The sequence below is a fragment of the Aquarana catesbeiana genome, linkage group LG07, assembly GCF_042186555.1.
Source record: "Aquarana catesbeiana isolate 2022-GZ linkage group LG07, ASM4218655v1, whole genome shotgun sequence".
NCBI classification, from domain to species: Eukaryota; Metazoa; Chordata; class Amphibia; order Anura; family Ranidae; genus Aquarana; species Aquarana catesbeiana.
The window spans coordinates 192,206,383-192,223,650 of NC_133330.1; the positions used below are offsets into that span (position 1 = coordinate 192,206,383).

The following is a 17,268-nucleotide window of genomic DNA, read 5'->3' on the forward strand; positions in this document are numbered from 1 at the left end:
ATCCGACCGGATCCGACATGGATTTGTCATATATCAGCGCTGTGGGCACTACACATGCAGCCCACAGCGCTGCTGCTACCGATCTCTCCCCTCTCTGCTCACACTGGACGGAGAGGGGAAAGGGGAACCGGATATCATGCTGCTTTGTTTACATGTAATCGCTCGATTATTTGACAGATCGATCACGTGGTAAACGGCCGCTATCTCCTCTGGACCCAGCGGTCACGGATGTTCCCGGGTGCGCGCCCCAGTGGGTGCGCGAGAGCGGGATTCTGGGAGGACGTTACTGTACACCCTTACAGAGTTATGCAACCACCCTGTAGCCGTCATTCGGCTATGGGCCGGTTGTTAAGTGGTTAAAACCCCCTATTTGACTTTACTTGGCAATGGGCTTCATAGATGCTGATGGGAGTAGTACCAATGTATCCAAGGCTGCCAGAGAGCACGTGATTTCTCATAAGAGGAGGCGTGCATGAGTTCATAAATACAGTGTTGGTGGATCCAGTCTAGTGTGTCGACTACTTTAGGGGGTGTGAATTTTTCCATAGTCTTGTGATGCTCAACTTAGCTGCCAGAAGTATATGAGTAACCGAGTGTCTGGCACATGGGGGGTGGTTTTTATGTTTAAGTTTAGTAGGGCCAGGTCGGGAGAAGGGGGGATTTGAGTGTATGTAACCATAGAGAGGATTTTGAAAATCTCTCGCCAGTATAGTTTAAGAGTGCGGCAGAGCCATAGGGTGTGTAACAGGTCCTCTACTGCTCTGCAATGCCTCCAACATAAAGGGGACACTTGGTGTTGGAAGTTAACTAGTCTGGCGGGAGTTATATACCATCTGAGATATATTTTCTGGGATAGCTGCCAGAGTGATGTACAGGCTGTGGATTGGAAAGTCGTAACTACAGATGCCAGTCTTCTCGGCTGGGGAGCAGTCCTAGAGGAGGCGTCTGTTCAGGGAATATGGTCCCAGACAGAAAGGACCCTGCCCATCAATCTATTGGAGATTCGGGCAGCTCGTCTGGCTCTGCGATTCTGGACAACCAGATTGCGGGGTCTTCCTGTCAGAGTCCAGTCCGACAACTCCACGGTAGTGGCATATATCAACCACGAGGGAGGTACCAGGAGTCAGGCAGCCCAAAGAGAGGTAAATCATATATTGACTTGGGCAGAAGAACATGTGTCGTTCCTTTCGGCAGTGTTTATTCCGGGGGTGGACAATTGGCAGGCAGATTTTCTAAGTTGCCAGAAATTGTTGCCAGGGGAATGGTCCCTGCATCCCGAGGTTTTTCTACAGATCTGGCAATACTGGGGGACCCCAGATGTGGATCTGCTGGCATCCAGATTCAATGCCAAGCTGGACAGGTTTGTATCCAGGACCAAGGACCCGCTTGCTGTCAGGATAGACGCGTTAGTAGTTCCTTGGGATCAGTATTCTCTGATATATGCCTTCCCTCCGATCCAAATCCTGCCACACTTATTATGCAGAATACAGGAGGAGCAAAAACCAGTGATCCTAGTGGCCCCGGCGTGGCCCCGGAGATCCTGGTACTCGGAGATCATGAAGTTGGCAGTAGGGGACCCATTGGTCCTTCCATGCCATCCAGACCTGTTGTCTCAAGGACCCATATTACATCCTTCTTTACGGTTGCTGAATTTGATGGCTTGGCTATTGAGACCAGACTATTGAAAGACCGTGGTATTATGGGTTCAGTCTTGTCTACTTTGATAAACGCTAGAAAGTCAGTTTCTAGAGCTATCTATTATAGAGTCTGGAAGTCATACATTTCTTGGTGTGAGAAAAGGAAATGGAACCCTCGTAGGTATACGATTGGAAGAGTTCTTGCCTTTCTTCAAGCAGGAGTAGACTTGCAGCTCGCTTTAGGGTCAATTACAGGACAGATTTCAGCTTTATCGTTTTTTCCAAAGACCAATTGCATCCCATTCTTTGGTGCAAACCTTTGTCAAGGGAGTAACACACCTGAGACCGCCGGTTAAACCACCTTTATGTCCCTGGGACCTAAATTTGGTACTGTCAGCCTTACAGAGTCAACCCTTTGAACCTATTAGGCATGTTCCTTTTGTCCTATTGACCAGAAAATTTGTTTTTTTGGTGGCTATAACATTGGCTAGAAGGGTGTCAGAATTGGCCGCCCTTTCTTGCAAATAACCTTTTATGATTCTTCATCAGGACAGAGTGGTCATGCGCCCTCGTCCGGATTTTCCACCGAAGGTGGTTTCCAAATTTCATTTGAATCAGGATATCATTTTATCTTCCTTTTTTCCAAACCCTAAGACTAGGGAGGAAAGGTCGCTTCACTCACTGGATGTGGTGAGGGCGATAAAAGTTTACTTGAAAATGTCAGCTCCCTTTCGGAAGACTGACTGCTTTTTTGTCTTGCCTGAGGGTCCTAAAAAAGGACAACCGGCAATAAGTTCAACTATATCCAGGTGGATTTGTCAGACTATTATCCAGGCGTATGGATTAAAGCGCAGGGTTCCACCTTGGGATTTAAAAGCACACTCCACTAGAGGGATTAGTGCATCATGGGCAGTACACCAGCAGGTGTCTATGGCTCAGGTTTGCAAAGTGGCTGCTTGGTCTTCAGTTCATACGTTCACCAGGTTTTACCAGGTGGATGTGAGATCTCAAAAGGAGACTGTTTTTGGCCACAGCGTGTTGCAGGCAGCTTTATAGTCTCAGGCCCGTTGGGCTTAGGGATAATGTGTCCCCCCCCCTCAGGTGCATTGTAAGTTAGGAGGGTGAGTACCCCTAGGGGTATGTCTGGGGGATGAGTTGCATGGATGTGTGTGTGGTGTTAAGTAATATCTTCCAAGCTGAAGCCCAAGCATGCATAGGAGGGGAAAGGGTCGAAGGAAGTGTGAGTCAGAGGAGAGAACCCCTTAATTTCCCCTTGGAGACAAATTGTGAAAGCAAGGTCGCTAGGCAATATTCTTTGAAATCAATAAAGCCGGATCCTCCAGCCAATCTATGTTTTATCAATTTATGATGGGTGCAGCGGGTTATTTTGCCTTGCCATATAAATGTGTTAAGGGTGGATTGTAGTGACTTGAAGTATGACTGCAGAATAGGAATAGGAATTGGTATACCTGAATAGGTAAAGAAGTTGAGGAAAAATATTCATTTTAAAAGCTGCAAGTCTACCAAACCAGGAGAATTCGAGTTTTTGAAGTGTGAATAGGTCTTGTTGCATTTTGGTGAGAAATGAGATGTAGTTGGCTTTGAATATTCTGTTTGCCGATTTGGTTAGTTGGATGCCTAGGTATGAGATGTTAGAATCCGCCCAAGCAAAGGGGAATTGCTGTTGTAGAATCGACCTATTGATGCCATCTAGGTTAAGATCGAGTATGTTCAGTTTAGTCTTGTTTACCTTGTAGCACGGTACTTTGCTGAACCATTGCAGTATACTGTATACTTCACCTAGAGAAGAGGTAGGGTTTGTTAGCATTAAGATCACGTCATCTGCAAATAAACTGACCTCATAGGACTCGTTGTCTATGGTAAAGCCTAAATGCAAGTGTTTGATCAAATCAAAGGTGATAAAGGGCATCCCTGCTGGTACCATTGGATAATTGGAAGGGTTATGATAACATGTTTATGGTGTATACTCTGGCGGAAGAGGATGTGTAGAGAGCAAGAATTGTCACGAAAATCCGTCCTTGAAAGTCAAATTTTCCTAACATCTCATGTAAATAGCTACAGTGTATCCTGTCGAACACCTTCTCTGCATCCAAGGAGAGAAGCAGAGAAGGCGTTCAAGAGGTCTCTGCTTTGTGAAATATATTAAAGTGGATGTAAACCCTCACATATACCAAGTGAAGTGAACAGCCGCAGTTGCTACACAGGGATGAAACCAATCTCCCTACATAAGTTTTGCATGTATATCTGCTTTCTTCAGCTTTATTTACTGTTTAAAAAGTGCACATCGTGTTAGGAGATTTTCTCTTCCTGTTCAACACTGCAGTGAAGCCTAGGCATACAGCCAAGACAGCTGATTGGAGGAAAGGTACACACACCTTCTCCTCATAGGTAGAGACTTTCAACTCTGTTCGTTGAATAGTTCAGGGCTCTGCTAATCTATTTATAACATCCTCCCCAAGAACCAGGCTTCTTTTATCTCAGTTGATGTCAGAACTTGTCAGGAGTTATCAGGCTGATAACAGAAGAACGGAGTAAGAGACAGCTACGGGAAATAGTGCTTTGAAGAGAGATAAGAAAATACTGCAGATATATGTGCCCAGTTAAAATTTAATGAATCGGGTTTACATCCATTTTAATTAAGCGTTTGGGCCGGGGTTATTTGTTAGGGGGGAAAAGCCTGAATTGCAGCAGATATTTCCTGCATGTTAAAGGGTGCGTTGAGAGATGCTAGTTGAGCTTCGGATAGTGTTGGAAGTTTCATTTGGTCCAGAAAGCGGTTGATCTTATCTAAAGAGGGCTGGTGGGTAGAGGCGTCTTTCTTGATATTGTATAGGGAGTTATAGAAGGAACTAAAGGCATCTGTAATTCAAAGGATTTGCTTTTCATTTCTATTTAAGGCTGGGTTCACATATGAGAACGCAGTGGCTCACAGCAAGAGTCCTCGTTCACTGTTTCAGGTCCCATTTCAACCCAAATTTTTGGCTGAATTCAGACCTGAAATGGACCAAAAAACGCACAGGGCCCCAGTGTAAATTGCATTGGTGCAGCTGCGGAAATATGTGAACCGGCTCCATAGAGAGCTGGTCACAATCTCCTGCTGTGCAAATATTACAAGGTGAGGGTTTGCATATATGTTAATTCTTTACCCTTTTCTTCAAATTTTTTTGTCTGTTTTTGTTTTTTCTTTTTTTTTTTTAATGGTTCCGCTTTGAAGTCAGCACTGCAAACCTAGGTCAATTATTAACAGACATTGCACAATATATTGCCTAAAATCTACAGGTTTATGAAATGGTTCAGGAGACGTGAGAAAAACATGGGAAAATTCTGTTTCATACTGTTAGCCTTAGCTCAATCCTTCTTTTATCCAGCAGAAGGTAAGACGTTTGCATTTTTAGTTGGTTTGCTGTGTTAGACTGGTATAAAAATGATTCATTGAAAAGTTACTATGTATAGATGACTAGTGCTAGGACCTTCCACAATCTTCTACCTGACTAGAGTAACAGCACAGTGGGCTGACGAAGGTGTTCTGCGTGGCCCTGAAACAATGTACTTTTTTGCTGTGATGTGATCTCTCTGAAAAAAAGCATTTGGAAGTCACCTGAAGATCCATGGTGTGCTGGAAAATATGTATGTTGGTCTGTTATGTTACCAGTTTCCAGCTGATTGTTGCCGCAACACCCATTTAGTTCTCCAGGAATATGCGCAATGGGAATATTGATAGTCAAGCACAGTGGGATACAAACATAGGTGGGCACTTGTCTAACATTTTTTTTTTTTTTTGCTAAAGGCTGACCTTGTGTGCATGGGTAGGCAAAAAAAACCTTGCTGTGAAATTAAAGCATTCTCTTAAAAATGGATGCCCTGTTGTTCACAGGTGATTGGCATTGGCTACTTTCTCTGCAGCTGTCCCAAAAAAATCCTACCAATTAAATGTGAAATATGGAATTATAAAAAATAAACAATCATACTTGCCTAAATGGCTGCAGGACCAATCCCAGCTGTAGCTGAGCGATCAAACACCACTGATTCCTCAGTTCTCAGTATTCAGCCTGAAGAGAGCAGTAACTGTCATTGGCTCTCTCCTCTGCCCCTCCAGTGCTCACTGGAGCGTTGGGCTAGGGAGGGGAGGAAGTAGCTGGCTCAGTCTCCCAGCGGCTTGCTGAGAGGCTGAGACAGCTGTCGGTCCAAGCTTTTGAGCGGATCCCGACCATATGGTTGGGATCTTTTCAGAGCGTGGACTGTGTCTGTGATGTCAGCCGACAACAGGCTTTAAAAGTGAAAATATAAAAACGAGTAAAGGCGCCAATATTGATACAAACAATAGTGTAATGCTGCACCAAGAAATTAGTAAAAATGAATAAAGCATAAATGGTGAAAAAATTGAGCGCAAAACCATATATGAATAACAACACCCAAACCACCGTGGGTATGAAATTAATAACAACACATAGATCATAAAATAGTGCCAAACATTATATAATAAAGAAAAAATATTTTTATGATGGTGTAATTCTTCTGTGTACACTGTAACTCCAACACCGTGCCTTCCTAAAGTGCAATGTGCTTATTTCTTGTAAACAGTGCTTCACCCGAAGTGACACATAAATCTGCTCACCAGATATCTCTTGCCACAAATTGACCACCAGGCATGTAATATAGGGAAAACTTCCTTGGTTGAACAGGGTCCTCCAAGCCAAATCTCACTCCAAACGACCATTCACATATCAATCAAACTTCGATCAATAGATAGTATTCCTCAAGATGTTACACTTTCAAGTGCCAATCCAAAGCTCCTTATCCTTATAGCTGTAAAGATTGGCTCCCCCATATACGAGACACAGAGAGGGCAATATAGTGTAATATTGTCTTTTTATTTAAAAGCACTTACATGCCATTACAGTACAAAGGATGGAAGCTCAGCTGAAGGATGAGGCAGGGGCCGGTCCGTCACTCGGATCGTGAAGCAGGAAGCACGGTTTGCGTCTCAGCTGGAAGCGGAAGTGAGAGCTCCTGTATCATGTGTCTCAAGCCTCGTTTTCTATGCATTTCGTGATCATCACGTCATCAGGAAAATTTCGGACCGGTGTCTTGCCGAGAAAGTTCCCTCGGCGGATAAGTTCCCCCCTGTACTGCGTAGGCGCAGCGCCTGCGCAGTACGAACTACTAGCAGCCGCCGGAGATAGCCGAACGACAAAATCTACAATCAGCTGTACACGGCGCCTGCGCCCTGGGTCCAGGTTCCTTCCCCACCATCCAAGTGGACCTAGAGGGGGAATCTAAAAGAGCTGAGCGAAGCGAGGCCGTGCCCGAAGCGTGGCGAGCGAAGCGATGCCCGCGAGGGGCCCTCTTACAGGCGCCGTGTACAGCTGATTTTCCCCTATTTATCTTTGGCTATTTCCGCTGGATCCTACTGCGCAGGCGTAGCGCCTGCGCAGTAGAGGGGTTCCTTATCTGCCGAGCGGAACTTTCTCGGCAGAACACCGGCCCCTGCCTCATCCTTTAGCTGAGCTTCCATCCGTTGTACTGTAATGGCATGTAAGTGCTTTTAAATAAAAAGACAATATTACACTATATTGCCCTCTCTGTGGCTCGTATATGGGGGAGCCAATATTTACAGATATAAGGATAAGGAGCTTTGGATTGGCACTTCAAAGTGTAACATCTTGAGGAATACCATCTATTGATTGAAGTTTGTTCGATATGACAACAGGCTTTGGCTTTTGCTATGGGGGAACTCTTGCAGGCTCGCTCCCAAGCTACACTCTGTGCATCCATTGAAACCCCTCCCCAAACCCTCCCCCCGCTCCCTCCTGGTTGTTATTGAACCAGTGAGGATGGAGAAAGAGAGCAGCGATGTCATGCGCATCGCTGGATTTACATCAGGATCAGGTAAGCATAAGGGTGGGGGCTGCACACAGAAGGTTTTTTACCTTAATGCATAGAATGCATTAAGGCAAAAAAAATTCTGCCTTTTGAATGACTTTTCTTTCATAAGAGGTTTTATTGATTTTTACACAATGTAAAAATACAGTAACAAAGAATAGGAAGAACCATCATGACATGCAGGGAGATCAACACGGTCAGAAACACTGCAATAGAGGTTATAGGTCACAATTGCATATTAGCCCACAAGCAAAATTTCAGCAGTACAGTTAAAAACATAACAGAAATACAATCATGCTCCACATGCTGCAGCAACCCAATGGCTCCCAGTGGTAAAGTAGCTCCAGTGCTAGATAGTGGAGCCTCCAGCCAGCCAGTTGGACAGAGGGGAATGACAGCCAAAAATGCCTGGACCAGAATAAAGGGGTGATAAAGAAAAGTACAGGGGGAAAAAGCATGGGGAGGAGGGTATGAGGGAGGACAGGAAGAGAAATAGGTGGGAAGGGGAAGCAGAGGGGAGATAGATAAGGCACAATAAGAGAATGGACAGGGTACAGCAAAGGGGAGACAGGAGGCAACTGGGGTTACACATCCAGAGGGACACAGCCCTTGGGGGAAACATCAGTCAAGGGGATCCATAGGCTCTATGATGTTAAATCTCTGGCCTTAGCCCATGCCTCCCAAATTTTCTTTTACAGTAAAGAACCATTTATGTACAGTTGTGCTCATAAGTTTAAATACCCTGGCAGAATGTATGATTTCTTGGCCATTTTTCAGAGTATATAAATGATAACACAAAAACATTTCTTTCACTCATGGTTAGTGTTTGACTGAAGCCATTTATTATCAATCAACTGTGTTTACTCTTTTTAAATCATAATGATAACAGAAACTACACAAATGACCCTGATCAAAAGTTCACATACTCTGGTGATTTTGGCCTGATAACATGCACACAAGTTGATACAAAGGGGTTTGAATGGTTATTAAAGGTAACCATTCTCAACTGTGATCTGTTTGCTTGTAATTAGTGTGTGTGTATAAAAGGTCAATGAGTTAGTTTCTGGACTCCTGACAGACCCTTGCATCTTTCATCCAGTGCTGCACTGATGTTTCTGGATTCTGAGTTGTGGGGAAAGCAAAAGAATTGTCAAAGGATCTGCGGGAATAGGTAGTTGAACTGTATAAAACAGGAAAGGGATATAAAAAGTTATCCAAGGAATTTAGAATGCCAATCAGCAGCGTTCAAACTCTAATCAAGAAGTGGAAAATGAGGGGTTCTGTTGAAACCAAACCACGGTCAGGTAGACCAACTGGAATTTCAGCCACAACTGCCAGGAAAATTGTTTGGGATGCAAAGAAAAACCCACAAATAACTTCAGGTGAAATACAGGACTCTCTAAAAACATGTGGTGTGGCTGTTTCAAGATGCACAATAAGGAGGCACTTGAAGAAAGCTGGGCTGCATGGTCGAGTCGCCAGAAGAAAGCCATTACTACGCAAATGCCACAAAGAGTCACGCTTACAATATGCCAAACAGCACAGAGACAACCCTCAAACCCTCTGGCACAAAGTCATTTGGAGGGATGAGACCAAAATTGAGCTTTTTGGCCACAACCATAAACGCTACATTTGGAGAGGAGTCAACAAGGCCTATGATTAACCACATGCCGACCAGCCGCCGCAGTTGTACTGCGGCAGAATGGCACGGCTGGGCGAAACGACGTTATGTAACGTTGCTTCGCCCTGTGGCCAATAGGGGGCGCTCGCCCCCGAGCCGATGCGAGTGCCCGGCGGTCTCGATCACCGGCAGGCTCCCGCGATCGCCGCTGAGACACGGAGAACCGGGATCTGTGTGTGTAAACACAGTTTCCGGTTTTCTGAGGGGAGAACAGACAGATCGTCTGTTCATACAGAGTATGAACAGATGATCTGTTATCTTCCCTGCACAGTCCCCATCCCTCTTCAGTTAGAACACAAACTAGGACACACTTAACCCCTTCACTGCCCCCTAGTGTTAACCCCTTCACTGCCATTGACATTTTTACAGTAATCAGTGCATTTTTAATCGCACTGATCGCTGTATTAATGCCAATGGTCCCAAAAATGTGTCAAAATTGTCCGATATGTCCGCCATAATGTCGCAGTCATGATAAAAATCGCAGATCACCACCATTACTAGTAAAAAAAAATTATAATAATAAAAATGCTATAAATCTATCCCCTATTTTGTAGACTCTATAACTTTTGTGCAAACCAATCAATATAGGCTTATTGCAATTTTTTTTTACCAAAAATATGTAGAATACATATCGGCCTAAACTGAGGAAAAAAATTGTTTTTTTATATATTTTTGGGGGATATTTATTATAGCAAAAAGTAAAAAATAATGCATTTTTTTTTCAAAATTGTCGCTCTTTTTTTGTTTATAGAGCAAAAAATAAAAACCGCAGAGGTGATCAAATACCACCAAAAGGTAGCTCTATTTGTGGGAAAAAAAAGGACGTCAATTTTGTTTGGGTGTAATGTCGCACGACCGCGCAATTGTCAGTTAAAGCGACGCAGTGCAGAATCGCAAAAAGTGCTCTGGTCAGGAAGGGGGTAAAATCTTCTGGGGCTGAAGCGGTTAAATGGTAAATCATTCCTATTGTGAAACACTGATGTGGATCACTCATGTATTGGGGATGTGTGAGCTACAAAGGCACAGGAAATTTGGTCAAAATTGATGGCAAGATGAATGCAGTATGTTATCGTACTTGGACATTCCAACATGACAATGATCCAAAACTCAAGGCCAAGTCCACCTGTCATTGGCTGCAGCAGAATAAAGTGAAAGTTCTGGCCATCTCAGTCTCCTGACCTTAATATCATTGAGCCACTCTGGGGAGATCTCAAATGTGCAGTTTATGCAAGACAAGAATTTACAGGAACTGGAGGCTTTTTGCCAAGAGGAATGGGCAGCTTTACCATCTGAGAAGATAAAGAGCCTCATACCACAAAAGACTTCAAGCTGTCATTGATGATAAAGGGGGCAATACACGGTATTAACTGGGGTATGTAAACTTTTGATCAGGGTCATTTGGGTAGTTTCTGTTGCCATTATGATTTAAAAAAAGTAAACACGGTTGATTGATAATAAATGGCTTCAGCCAAACACTAACCATGAGTGAAAGAAAAGTTTTTGTGTTATCATTCGTATTCTCTGAAAAATGGCCAATAAATCAAAAATTCTGCCGGAGTATGTAAACTTATGAGCACAACTGTATACAGAGATTAAAGTGGTTCTAAAGAATAAACATTTTTCTCCTTAAAAATGTATAGTATTTGTTTCCTCACCCCTTCCACTAAATATTAACTTGATCTTGCAATGTGCCAATCTGTAGCTGCTCTTTTCTCCTCCCTGCATTCACAGAGCAGAGAGGCAGCAGTGGGAGCTATTGGCTTCTGCTGCTGTCAATCAAATCATGTGAGCAGCGAGTGGGGGGCCAGGCCAAGCCTTGCTGTGTGTGTCTATGAACCTACACAGCCCAGCTCGGGAGCAAGCCCACATGTGTACCCCCATGGTGGCACACAGAGAAAAGAAGGAGCCAAGAGCACTGGCGGGGGACCCAGAAGAGGAGGTTCAGGGGTGCTCAGTGCAATACCATTGCATACAGCAGGCAGGTATAACATGTTTTTATTTTAATGAAAAAAGAGCCTTTACAATCTCTTTAAATCTATTTTTCTCCAGTCCTAATAAGTGCCTTTTGTGGTGACCTCTGTGTACAACTGTGCACTGAGTTTACAGTATTGACCTTTTATGTATATCATGTATAACCAAAGCCCTGGCCAAAAGTTTTGAGAATAACACAAATATAAATTTTCACAAAGTCTGCTTCCTCAGTTTTTATGAAGGCAATTTGTATATACCCCAGAATGTTATAGAGAGTGATCAGATGAATTGCAATTAATTGCAAGGTCCCTCTTTGCCATTAAAATGAACCTAATCTAAAAAAAAAAAAACATTTCCACTGCATTTCAGCCCTGCCACAAAAGGACCAGCTGACATCACATCAGTGACTCTCTCATTAACATGGGTGTCAGTGTTGAGGACAAGGCTGGAAATCAACCTATAATGCTGATTGAGTTATAATAACCGACTGGAAGCTTTAAAAGGAGGGTGGTGCTTGAAATCATTGTTCTTCCTGCAAGGAAACACATGCAGTCATCATTGCTTTGCACAAAAATGCACTTCAAGGAGAGAGGTACAATTATTGTGAAGAAGGCTTAAGGGCACCCAAGAAAGTATAGCAAGCGCCAGGACCATCCCCTACAGTTAATTCAGCTGTGGCATTGTGGCACCACCAGTGCAGAGCTTGCTCAGGAATGGCAGCAGGCAGGCGTAAGGGCATCTCTACACACAGTGAGGTGAAGACTTTTGGAGGTTGGCCTGGTGTCAAGAAGGGCAGCAAAGAAGCCACTTCTCTCCAGAAAAAACATCAGGGACAGACTGATATTCTGCAAAACATACAGGGATTTGATTGCTGGGGACTGGGATAAAGTCATTTTCTTTGATGAATCCACTTTCTGATTGTTTGGGGCATCCAGAAAAAAAACCTTGTCTGGAGGAGAAAAGGTGAACGCTACCATCAGTCCTGTGTCATGCCAACAGTAAAGCATCCTGAGACCATTCGTGTGTGGGGTTGCTTCTCAGCTAAGGAAGTTGGCTCGCTCACAGTTTTGAACACAGCCATGAATAAAGAATAGTACAAAAATATCCTCCAAGAGCAACTTCTTCCAACCATCCAAGAACAGTTTGGTGACGAACAATGCATTTTCCAGCATGATGGAGCACCTTACCATAAGGCAAAAGTGATAGCTAAGTGGCTTGGGGGACAAAACATTGATATATTGGGTCCATGGCCAGGAAACTCCCCAGACCTTAATCCCATTAAGAACTTGTGGTGAATCCTCAAGAGGCGGGTGAACAAAAAAAACCCCACAAATTCTCACACACTCCAAGCATTAATTATGCAAGAATGGGCTGCCATCAGTCAGGATGTGGCCCAGAAGTTGATTAATGCCATGCCAGGGCGAATAGTAGAGGTCTTTAAAAACACTGCAAACATTGACTCTCTGCATAAATGTAATGTAATTGCCAATAAAACTTATGAAAAACTTGTAATTATACTTCAGCATACCATAGTATCATCTGACAAAAAGATCTAAAAACACGGAAGCAGCAGACTTTGTGAGAATTAATATTTGTGTCATTCTCAAAACTTTTGGCCAGAGCTGTAAATCCAACAGCAAAATGTCCTATATTGCTTAACAGTCTTTAGATGTTGTGGCTGCATTCATTTTCTTTTTTCATGCTAAGTAAATTTTCTGCCAAAAAAATATCCGTTGATTCTGCATCTCTGGCTATGTTATGGGAAGGAGTTGTTTGTAGACTCAATCAGGAAAGCAGCCTTTTGTGACAACACTGCTCCTCAATAGACACAGTAGGGTAAAAGAGTGTTGTCTCCCTAGGAAGCATATTTCTGGCAGGATAATCAGGTGCAAATAAAGAAAAAAGGCATGGAGAAAGAAAATGAATACAGCCACCATGCCCAAGGACTGGCATTCTGCAATATATTAAATTCTTGTTCTTGGATTTAGATGCTTTAAACAGTGTGATCATATTCCTTCTTAATTGCTTCTTTTCGATGCTAAAGAGCTCTGACTTACATAGCATCTTTCTGATAGCCATTAGTTCTTACAACATAGAATGATACTGGAAGTGTGAAATCACTAAGGTAATTAAGGCCCAACTCCATGAAAAAACATTTACTGGATTTTAGATATATTGGTAAAAGTGTTAGAGAATCTGCCAGGTTTTTATTGCTGTATTACATACAGTGGCATACCTAGGGCAGGGTGGTACAAGCAGACCACCCTGGGTGCTGCTACTGTACTGACAATGGTGCATCATAGTTAGCCAGACGGCACTGGGCAGACACCTCCTGTCCAACAGTGCTTCTACTTTCAAAGTATAAATAAAATTGATTTGCTACTGCCCAACTATAGTACAATATTGGTAGGATGTACTGAAAGTGATAGGTCACACAATGCAGATCATAATACCCCTTGAATCACAATACTGTCTACTTGGTTTGGTGGAACCACTGGCTGCTGTGGTGGCCAAGAACATTCTTGTCAGCCTCCTGTTATTTTATGCCCGTAAAGCAATTACCATGCGCTGGAAGCAAGTCTCTTCTCCCACATTGTCCTTTTGGATGTGTTTGATTAATTCTAATTTGCTTTCTACCAAGCTACCTATACTAATGTATACTAACAGGTATCCCCGTAAATTCCAGAAGATCTGGTCTTATTGGTTGGATAATGCCTCTACGGCTGCAGTGGTGATGGATGATGTGCATTAGAGACACAGGTGTTTTAAAGTGGAACTTTAGTCAGAAAGTGAAGTTCTGCTAGATGACTTCAGGCTGGCCCTTTTTGCAGGTATAGCTATGTAAAACATTAAAAATAAGTGCCAATACTCTTTAAAATCCAGTACCACACTGTCTCACCCTGCTCTGCACATGCTTTGTTCCTACTTATATTTAGGCCTTTTTAGGCACTGCTGAGTTTGTAGATGCTGATCTGCTGACAGCCTTAAAGCGGAATTGAACCCTCCTATCCTTTACAACCAAGGAAGCTACTTCTGTTTGATCTACAACTGCCATGGGGATCAGTTATGACACCAGCCATTTGACTGTTTGACAGGAATGTATCTGTTTTTTCCCGTTCTCTTTCCCTTTATGATTTACTTCTGCAAGGGGCTCTGGGCTTCAACAAAATGGCAGCCTCCAGTAAGAAGAAACAGGAGCAATGCTGGAGGCAATTTGCAGCACACACTAATTTTGGTAGCATAAATATTAATGTGGAATGTATGTACTTTCCTAAAGAACATTATCATCTATTAAGTTGTTATGGGTAAAGTTCCACTTTATCCATAACAGTGAGGGAAGGAGCAGAGAGCTGGGAAAGCTGTAGTCAGAGTGTGATAGCCCATGGAACTACTTATGATTACATGAGTGAGAATAACGTGAATTAGAGTGTACCAATCTATTGTCCTGGTGATTTATTTGAGATATCCTGGAAGATGATCCCTTAATATTGTTTGGGCATAACATAAAAAGCGTGATTTGACATATTTCTGATAAGTACAATTCCTGGGGGAGTGGAATCACATGGTGCGGTGAAGGTGGATTCTCCATACACCTTATGAATTTCCTTGAACTGTCACCCAAGCATCTTGACCGAATTTGTCTCACTGGGTGTTTTGTACTATTGTCATCTAACAGTGTACAACATTATTTGGAAGCGCCGCTTTGCCTTAAGGACTTTTTTCAGAATGAGTGAAAACACTCTCCTGTACCATGTCCGAACCCTCTGAAAGTCTACTGTAACATCACCACACACTCTATGACCGTCTCTTTTATGAACTCCACACACTCTCTGACCGTCTCTTGTATCATCTCCGCACACTCTGTGACTATCTCCTGTATCATCTCTGCACACTTCTCCCTCTTTTTCCCTTTTTCTCTTTCCCTCTTTCTCCCTGTCTCTCTTTCTTTCACACTCCCTCTTCATTCTCCCTCACTTCCTCTTTCTTCTAAGATTCTAACCACACCCTGTTAAGCCACACCCAATATAGAGTTTAAGCCACTCCAGTTTTTTGCTGCATCGCGCATAGCACGCCCCATTTTTTCTTACTACTAAGCCACACCTACAAATTAATGCCCCGCCCCCAATTAAAATAAAACTCCACCTGCATACAGAATGTTGGCAACTGTCTGAATCTTTCACACGCTGTTCAAGCGTTGCACATTCCTGAACTGCTCCCCTTTTTCCTCTTTGGGGTTTTATTTTGGTTTTGTTAGATGTAAATTAATGTTTGTTTTAAACTGGGCCTCTTTTTGCATTTCCCTGCCCCTGTGTGGGCAACTTTGCACTTAGCTGTGTGTACCTTGTTATAAAACTCAATGAAAAAAATTAGATCTGCTAGTATTGCCAGGTCACTATGTGTATTTAGAGGTAAAAGGTTCCTTTAAAAAAAAGTAAACATTGATAACATTAAAATTTTAAATTGTAACGGTTCATATTTTATATATCCTGTTGCTGATTTTTAAAAATATTGTGATGTTACCACAGGGAACATGTGTGACTTTCCCAAGATGGAGAATGCAGTGATCGCCCCCTACTTTTACACATTCACAAAGTTTTATTTCCCAATGAAAGAAGGGAAGACTCTGTCTGTGGCTTGTTCTGCTGGACATACGTTTCAGTCTGGTATGCAAGAGGAGAAAATCGCCTGTACGCCAGAAGGATGGGATCCTCCTGCGGTATGTTTCAGTAAGTTCACAGATTTGGTACATCCTTATTTTTAATTTCATGACTTTATTTGAAAATATTTTTGTTGCATAGAGAAGCAACGCATTTAAAAAATGAATTCAGTCTAGGTGTCTAGGTACACTACATTCTTTATTTTTATGTACAAATTACTAATTGTGCTAATGTGTAATTCTGCTGCTTCAATCTTTTTATTGATTTTCAAGGGTGTATACAAATTAACACTCTTTAAGTATTAGGTGAAAAATAAGACAAGCGATATAGCATTACAGCTGAGAATTAAAGGGCTTAAAAGCAGGGTACAAAGCATCCACAGGTATTTTTATTTATAAATAAAAATACCTGTGTATATATATATATATATATATAGTGTATATTTTGTACAAACATTTTGCTTTGCATTTCTGTTTCAAACTGCGTGGATTGTTTTACAAAGTAAGGGTTCACATACAGGATCTCACAAAAGTGAGTACACCCCTCACATTTTTGTAAATATTTTATTATATCTTTTCATGTGACAACACTGAAGAAATTACACTTTGCTACAATGTAAAGTAGTGAGTGTACAGCTTGTATAACAGAGTAAATTTGCTGTCCCCTCAAAATAACTGAACACACAGCCAACAATGTCTAAACAGCTGCCAACAAAAGTGAGTACCCCCCTAAGTGAAAATGTCCAAATTGGGCTCAAAGTGTCAATATTTTGTGTGACCACCGTTATTTTCCAGCACTGCCTTAACCCTCTTGGGCATGGAGTTCACCAAAGCTTCACAGGTTGCCACTGGAGTCCTCTATAATGACATCACGGAGCTGGTGGATGTTAGAGACCTTGCGCTCCTCCACCTTCCATTTGAGGATGCACCACAGATGCTCAATAGGGTTTAGGTCTGGTGACATGCTTGGCCAGTCCATCACCTTTACCCTCAGCTTCTTTAGAAAGGCAGTGGTCGTCTTGGAGGTGTGTTTGGGGTCGTTATGTTGGAATACTGCCCTGTGGCCCAGTCTCCAAAGGGAGGGGATCATGCTCTGTATGTCACAGTACATGTTGGCATTCATGGTTCCCTCAATGAACTGTAGCTCCCTATTTCCAGCAGCAGTCATGCAGCCCCAGATCATGACACTCCCACCGCTATGCTTGACTGTAGGCAAGACACACTTGTCTTTGTACTCCTCACCTGGTTGCCACCACACACCCCTGACACCATCTGAACCAAATAAGTGTATCTTGGTCTCATCATACCACAGGACATGGTTCCAGTAATCCATGTCCTTAGTGTGCTTGTCTTCAGCAAACTGTTTGCGGGCTTTCTTATGCATCATCTTTAGAAGAGGCTTCCTTCTGGGACGACAA

General features: G+C 42.8%; 1 protein-coding gene across 3 annotated transcripts in view; it reads left to right on the forward strand.

Moving 5' to 3' along the window:
- Window positions 1-4,906: 4,906 nt before the first annotated feature.
- F13B (coagulation factor XIII B chain) overlaps window positions 4,907-17,268 on the forward strand; it is a 138,202-nt gene continuing 125,840 nt past the window's right edge. For all 3 annotated transcript variants that reach the window (XM_073592924.1, XM_073592926.1, XM_073592925.1), the window contains exons 1-2: window positions 4,907-5,032; window positions 15,720-15,920. In XM_073592924.1, the coding sequence (XP_073449025.1) occupies window positions 4,942-5,032; window positions 15,720-15,920 (292 nt within the window). In that variant the 5' untranslated portion in view covers window positions 4,907-4,941. The remainder of the gene's footprint in view (window positions 5,033-15,719; window positions 15,921-17,268) is intronic.